At 39.1% G+C, this 8,006-nt stretch overlaps 1 protein-coding gene across 1 annotated transcript; it reads right to left on the minus strand.

The window, feature by feature from the left end:
- Positions 1-3,918: 3,918 nt before the first annotated feature.
- cts12 (cathepsin 12) lies at positions 3,919-8,006 on the minus strand. Its single transcript, XM_063467087.1, has 8 exons — positions 7,927-8,006; positions 7,464-7,609; positions 7,215-7,334; positions 6,842-7,006; positions 6,539-6,760; positions 6,284-6,452; positions 5,258-5,363; positions 3,919-5,167 (listed from the first exon to the last, which is right to left on the minus strand). The coding sequence occupies exons 1-8, from the start codon at positions 7,955-7,957 to the stop codon at positions 5,068-5,070; spliced, it is 1,059 nt and encodes a 352-aa protein (XP_063323157.1). The 5' UTR covers positions 7,958-8,006; the 3' UTR covers positions 3,919-5,067.

The raw sequence follows: 8,006 nt of genomic DNA on the forward strand, positions 1-8,006 counted from the left end.
GATTTCAGCAGATATGCTGCAGTTTCATATTTAGCAAACGGACATGCCAGTTGGTTATTTCTTAAAATGTCAATTAAATCTTTATACAGTCATTTTTATATAAAAACATTGGTGAATTCTCAACTGGTGAAAGGGGGTTGGTCTTTGTGGAATAATTTAACATGAAACACAATGTTTGTATTTAAAATACTAAATGCCAATGTGTCCATTTTCAGCCCCACTCTCTCTCCTTATAAGCATACTTTAATCTCTATGCTCAAGGAAAAAAGATCTCTAACATTTATGTGCCTTCTCCTGCTCGCTGCCTGCTTTGTCCCTCTGAGCAGTGCAGCCTCTCTTTCTCATTTCCTGCATGATGCGCTGAACTTCTTCCATCATCCTGCCTTTGTCCTTTTCAGAGAGAGAAACTGAATCTTCAGGTTTCGCCTCAGTTAGCTGCTTAATCAGATCTGACAAGAGGAGAGACAGTGCTGTTAAATGATATAGCTGAGCCTGATGCCCACTTTGACATAACAGGTAATTTAGTTTCCTTAACAAGTGTCACAAAGTCTTTGGCAGGAGAGGCAGGAAAGATCTGCTTGTAGCTGATATCACTGAGCAGAAATTATTAAAGTTAGGAATACTCCAACTCCACGCTGATAAGACCACAAATATTTTCATATTTCAGAGATGTACCTTGTATTGTTGTGAGAAGACCTCCTGTTTTAAATAGATCTTCTGCCTTTAACTTCGTTTCATTTGCAGACTCCAAGGCCTTCTTCAAATATGATGTAATGTCAAGGTTCTGGTAAAATTTTGGAAAATATTTAAATATATTTAATAATAAGCCAACATAAAGAGCTGGGAAAGCTCCCTGTGGGTTCTCTGTCTTTCATTCTATTTGGGTATCCTCTAGTATTCTAATATGAGTTTGCATTTACAATTAAAAAGGAAAAAATTATCAGTCTCTTGGATGAGTTACATTTTGATTAGCACGGGAAAATTCACTCCAGGTACCTCATCACTCAGTTGAGACAAGTCATATCTGTCAGCAGCCACATCTGCTTCCAACTGTTCAACCTTTGGATCCAGGAGTCTCACAGCAGTACTGTGCCTCCCCATCTGTACCTAAGAAACATTAGATAAGAAGCACTTTGAACTTGGAGAAATGTTGCTGCATGATCTAAAAACGACCGATTTTCCTCAAATCATTTATAGTAAATATTCTCAAGGGCAGTGTATTTTCTCAGAAAAACACCTATTCCCTCTGTGAATCGCTACCTTTGCTTCAGATATGTTAGCCTCCAGGTTGTTCAGAGTAGATCGTGATACAGAACTATGACTGATGTTCTGCAGCTGCAGTTTCAACCAAACCAGATCATCATCCATCTTCTCTGAGTCCACCAGCAAAGTGTAAGTACAGCTGTCACACTCTGCTGGTAAAGTCAAGATGAAATATAGTGAGTCTTAGTTTTATAGGTCAAAACATGACTGCAAGATGAACTTTCAACACAGACTCACCATGACAGTGATCCCCACAGTTACTATTACCAGATGTGATGCACTCTGTTGAAAGGAAAAAATAGTAAAGTTGGATCTCATCACACGAGGCCACTTTAGCTGTCATATTAGCCCATGCATGCAAATCCATATATGGATATAGAGGCTACAAAAATATACAGTAAGCATAAATAAGTTGTAGGAAATCAAACAAACAACAACCAACTGAAAATACATAAATAAATAAATACCATTTCATTTAAAATGTACATATACAATAATATAAATTTTATGTATTAAATAACTAAAATTACATCAAGAACATGCAATTAAATTAGATGCTGAGGAGCATGCCCCGAGAAATATGAGAAGAATTGAAAGCAGACCTTCATTAAAGCAAAATAAATTGCAACCAGACACTCTGTGCCCATGGAGGTCATGTTTAGTGTCTCACAGCTCAATGACTACAGACACCATCCTTCAGCAATGTTTTCACTCTAGGTTACTGAGTGGTGATTTCCTCAGCTACCTGTATTTGTAGACTATACATTACAGATGCATTGCAAAGTGAACCTGGTGAAAACATCAGTGCACTTCTGGCACAAAGGGATTGAGATCTTCTCAATGAGTAATTATCTATTTATTCATTACTTATTATTTATTTCTTTATTGCATAAATAGTCACCTCCAGTCAGAGAATCACACATGTTCAAACCATTCTTCTTGCAGTTGCAGGGCTTGCACATGCCCCCAAGCACCATGGGATTGCCATAATAACCAAATGCACATCTTAAAAGGGGGAAAAAACACGAGAAGAGTAAATAAGTGTGAGGATTGGGGCTTTTGCTGCACAGATGAAGATGCAAATGATGTATGGTTACCTCTCACATCTGACTCCACTGTAACCACGTTTACACAAACATTCCACCACTCCTGAGCCAACATCGAGGCAGGCCAATGCAAAACTAAAACAAACAGTGAAGGTCTTCATATATTCACGCAAAACAAGCGAAAGGAAAGCTGTGCAGGAAGAGTAGGACATGAACAGATACTAACTTGTTCTCTGTAAAGGGACATGGACAGGCACGACAGGTTCTGTTCACTGGATCTCCAAAATAACCCTCCTTGCAACGTTCACAGCGATTTCCTGTAGTGTCGAACTGACATTTCTAGAGGCCAGTTAGATCAAACAAAAGAAAAGGAACATGGTTTCCATCTGGCCCAGCAGTGTGACTACAAATGCTACAACACTGACATCTGCTACAATATTGCTTCTCAGCAGCAGAGACATCACTTGTATCTGAGTAATTATTGTCTTTTTGTGTGTGCATGTGTGAGTCAGCACCCACCACACAGTTCCCTGTACGCTCATCACACTCATCGGAGAGCCCGTTGCAGCTGCATGGCACACACTGGCCCCTGTTCGGTCCGGCCCACTCTCTGTAGAAGCCAGAGCTGCACTTCTGTAATGACACAGCGAGATGAACAGTCGACTATGGGGCAATTAACATAATGGAAAACTCCAGGGGTGCTTGACCTACTTTAAAGTAATGCATTACCACAAATCAATCATTATACAAGGTGTAAATGCAGTTTCTGCTGTAGTATTTGCTGTAAAGTGGTGTGCGACATAGAGATACATATTGAAGAGCATGTGCATGTTGGAAATGAGTCTGCTCAAGGTTATTATATATCCAAGTAAAGGTCTGGTGACTTAGGACTGAGCTTAGGATATCTGGCACGTAACAAAACTCATGTCTAATAGTGACTGCACAAGAGTTAATAGTAGCTTTATATCCTCAGATCAGAAAAATTGAGACACTAAGATTTCTTGACCTTGTTTTCTCTCACTGCACATAATGTAATAACAAACAGTAGTATAAAAAAATAAGAAGGAACAACACAGTGAGCAACAGATAAGCCAAAAAGCAGCTGCATTACCTGAGTGACAGCACCTGCTGTCTGGTTGCTGAAGGAAGGATCACAGAACGTTTTCCTGCTGTGCTGCTTCTGACGGATCTGAGTGCGTCTGTCATACCAACACTTTGGATATTTCTGAACAGAGGGACAACTTGGAGCAAAGCAGAGCAAAAACAACGGTGCTGCAATGCAAAGCCAAGAAGCAGCCCACTGCATTATAAGCCTTTCAATGAGCCCTGTGAGTGTAGGAAAAAAATCCTCCCTGCTAGGAGGGAGCTTCGACTGAACCTTGGAGCTTTTTGTCCGAGAGAGTTGCAGAAAAGCTGGATTGTATAAGTGACTGAGAGAGTAAATATATGTGTGACTTAGGACAGTTAAGATCAAAGTTCAGTGAGGTGTGGTTGCACATGAAGGAAGACACAGTGTGTGAAATAAGCGACAAATGAATCTAGAACAAATCACTTTGTTAACAACTTTTGAACTCATATGGAATATAGTTTATTAAAGCAAACAGGAGTACCAAAAATATCAAACAGAAACAAAAACAACACAGATGTAAAAGCTTTATTTGCACTCACTTTTAAAATAACCATTACATTTGTTCTGTTTGTTCACAGATTCTTGTTGAGGCCAGGCTCAGTTTTTTTCTTTTTAGATTTTCAATTTTTTCTCATTACAGCCTAACAAAAATAACAAAAAGTTGCAGTCTGGCAATGAAAGTTACAAATAAACTGTGACTAATATTGCTTACACAGGGTACCCTGATTTGCTTTATATGGTCTAATCTACAAAATCTATATGTTAGTGTGTATAAGGTAGCCCATTAATCCATGAGGAAAGTGTTAATTGAGGTTACAGAACACAGGAGCCGAGGACCATTTTCCTACTGACTTCCGTACAATTTTGAGTTCTTTTTTAAACCAGAAGAGTCGCCCCCTTCTGGCTGTTAGAAAGAATGGAGATTTTAGTTACTTTCACTCTGAATTCACTTTTCAGACTAAGAAACTACATTTATGTTTAACACAAGGTCTATGAATGAAGGTCACACAAAAGGAGGGCAACAAAAACAAAACAAAATCCAGTATATGATGATATGTTGAGGGTGGGGGGCATTAATGCACGGGACAAAGGCTCTACTAATTTTGGACAATATCTAAAGGTTTTGGAGCAATATCGCCATCTAGAGGATGTCTGTTTCAGGTGAGACTTTGACAAACTACATTTTGCACATAATGCAACAGCAAGAGTTTAAATCTAAACTGGTCTGCTTCCAGTTTAGTCCTATCAGCCAGTGAAAATATCAAAGGCGGCTCTAATTTTTTGAGTTGCTGAAGGTGACCCTGGCATTAATCACATATTTTTCAAAGAGCAATAACATTGCAAACATAACGTGATTTGTAAATCATTGTATTCTGCTCAATGCCTAAACATTTTTGGAAACAGGGTTGCATTCCTTTAAAAAAAGTTATTTTATTATATTTATTTATTTACCTCACAAAGATGTCCCTGAGAGAAGCGACATGTTCATTATTAAAAGGTTTCAACTTTTCATAAACATTTACTAAACTGTCAGAAAGGTGATTTGGGCTGTATGAGCACTGACTGTTGTTCTGTGGAGATGAGGTCCAATGGAAGAGCGTAGCCTTGAGACTGCCACATCTTATTAAATCATAGAATAGGGTACAAGGCGTAGCTGGCAAGGCCACAAGCGTTTTGGCCATTCCGGACGATTCGCATATAGCCGCCTTCACCCCAACCAGTTCCCCAACTATTGGAAAAAAAAAAGACATTTTTAGGTGACAAAAAGTGGAGGTTTTGGTCAGATGCTATCTTTTTCTTTCAACAATATTGAACAAACCTGTTCTTGATGATCCAGTAGTCTTGGCCTTCTTGTGAGCCATAGCCGACCAGCAGCACTGCATGATTCAGATTATTGGGGTTGCAGTTGGGCTCATCATATATTCCTGCAAAGGAAACATGAACCTACTTAACTGACTTTTGGAAATTTGTGGGAAGCAAAAACAAACTGATAACACAACAGTGACATAGAATAACCCTTAACCCAGAGAAGGAAAATTCTTAGTGACCAGTTGTTAGGGAACATTACTTGTGGTATTTCTTACTTTTTACATGGTGGCTTCTTATACATAAAATGCCCAAATTTTTAAAAATGAGGTCCTGTGAATGTAAGCTTTTTGCTTGGGGAAGTTTTTTTATTCTTGGATCTGTATGATGTGAAGAAGAGGATATCCTCGGTATGGCACACAGCTTGGGTTGTGAAAACTGACGAGCAACCCACCTGCTCTTCACATTTTATGTTTGTGAGGTGTAGGCAATTCAGAATAAAGTCAACCTAAAGGGAATATGGTTTTTAAGGGGGAGGCGCTTAAATTGCACTTTTTAAAAGCAATTTATGAACCACAGCACCAGTATAAGATAAATGAGGCTCATCTTGAACCATTAATCATGCAGAGTTACTCAATTAGACTCCAAAAATAAAAAACATGAAGCTGAAAATGACCATAATAAGTCCTGTTTAGCATTTAGTTCAATCTCCAGCAACTCCTAATGGGAATTTCTGGGTCTTTAGTTACTAAAAGCTTTGTTGTGTCCCCAAGATAGTTGCTTTGTTTGTCTGCTCGCTGTTGCTGGGTATCCGATGGGATTATCAAAGCTTTTTTGCTGGAAAAAAATAGCTGCCATACAATGAGAACAAAAACAACTAACAACAACAAAGTTGCACTTTGTCACTCTTTTCATGTGTGGCTTAATGTGGCTTTGTTAATCTAAAAATTCTCATTATAGCAGCTCTGAGTTTAAAAAAGTCCTCTTCTTATCAAAATCGACTTAAGATAACATAACTGTTATTTTTAAGGCAGTTAACCTGAGCTGTAGAACAGGAAGCTTGCATGATCTGCATCAATAGCAACTGTTATTGGTCCAATAGTTGCCAGAGCATCAGCCATAGCTTGCTCATCTCCCCTGGGAATGAACCTGTAGTCCCTGATGTGAGCAACTGCAAGCTTGCTGTCGTAGAAACAGGGCTGAGTGTCCTGTTAAGAGAAATAAATGTTAACCGCAGCATGTCCGCAGAATTATTTACTTTTTTATGATGTAGGATAAGACAGCAGAGTCCTACCACTGAGGTGTATGGGTAGGTGTTTGAAGACTCCAGCCCGTTGCTGACCACATAGTCATAAGCATTGGCCATCCAGGCACCACTGCACCCATAGGTACCAAAGGATTTAGAACAATCCACTAAGTTTTGTTCGCTCAAGGATATCAGCTGACCTGTCTTTTTGTACAGCTGTGCCTCTATAGCTCCCGTAGTGCTGAAGGCCCAGCATGACCCACAAAAGCCCTGCAAAGAACATTTAAAACAAAGATCTGATTGTGATTCAGTCTGAATATACCCACTCATGTGATGGAGGGACAGTCTTACCTGATCTTTAACCTCAGTCACAAAACCCATGTTTCTGTAGTCAACAGCATAGCCATCTAAATGCCTTGCACTGTTACGCAGTCTTCGAGCTGAGACTTCTTTCCCTCTCTTTACAAATTGAGCATTCATCTTGGCACCTTGCAAAACCCGGTATTCTTGTTGTGTCTGCAAATGTAAAACAATTTTTTTCACAGTATTATCACAGTATTCACAGTTTGTTACAGCAATTAATCAGACAATTCTTTTTTTTAAGGTCTTTGTGGAAAATAGTATGTACATTTAGGAGCTGGTTAACTCCGGTTAAGTTCTTTGTTGAAACAAAACACTTCTACTCTACTACTAAATTCTACTAGAACAAAACAATACTCCTTACTAGGTCTCCATATCTATTCATAGCCATACTGAATGACTTCATCCCCATGAGAAACCTTCGGTTGTTGTCTTCAATCAGCTGCTTATTCTCCTCCCAGATGACTCTCCTTTCCATGTCATCCTGATGGTTAACACAGGAAAAGCACACGAAAGAAAAACTCGAATAAATTAGAGAACATGTGGACTTTTCGTTAGAGAATATTTGCACTTATTGTTGTTGTGAGGATTTTAGATGTGGAGGCTGTCTCACTAATTCATCATAGCTTATGCCATATCTGCTTTTCCAGATCTCCCACTCAGTCAGGGCCTCCTCATCTGAGTCTGCCAGCACGTGCTGCAGGCCACTCAGCAGGATGGACAGCAGAGCAGCTCTCAGCAGAAAGCTGGCCTGCTGGACTAGAAGGACCAGAGCATAGCACAGTTGCATTGTGTATATGTAAAATTCATCATATTTCATCATATCATGTGGAAAGGATGGCCTCATGAGCCCTCTGACTGCAACTGTATTATCAATCAAAAGAAAAATGGAAATCTAGTCAATATAAAAAGTGTTCTCTGAGCTTATGTTAGCTTAGGTTAGTTTCTTTAAAAATCAACAGTGAAAATAGACTTAAGGGATTTTATAGAACAAACCAACATATAAAAGAGATATATAAGATTATATAAGATTAGTTGTTCTTTTGATATTAAACAAAAAGCTCTGGTCAGCTTACCTTCGTGCATGTGAGTCTGTTTTGGTCCCATATTCTGAGAGCAACTCTGAACAGTGACACCGAAACAGACCTGCCTTATA

The sequence above is a fragment of the Pelmatolapia mariae genome, linkage group LG23 (genome assembly GCF_036321145.2).
Source record: "Pelmatolapia mariae isolate MD_Pm_ZW linkage group LG23, Pm_UMD_F_2, whole genome shotgun sequence".
Classification (NCBI taxonomy): domain Eukaryota; kingdom Metazoa; phylum Chordata; class Actinopteri; order Cichliformes; family Cichlidae; genus Pelmatolapia; species Pelmatolapia mariae.

Coding starts and splice junctions, on each gene's coding strand:
- cts12 (XM_063467087.1), bottom strand. CDS start 7,957: ATGGGACCAAAACAGACTCACATGCACGAAG. Junction 7,335..7,463: donor GCATAAGCTATGATGAATTA/GTGAGACAGCCT, acceptor GTTAACCATCAG/GATGACATGGAAAGGAGAGT. Junction 7,007..7,214: donor TGAATAGATATGGAGACCTA/GTAAGGAGTATT, acceptor TTACATTTGCAG/ACACAACAAGAATACCGGGT.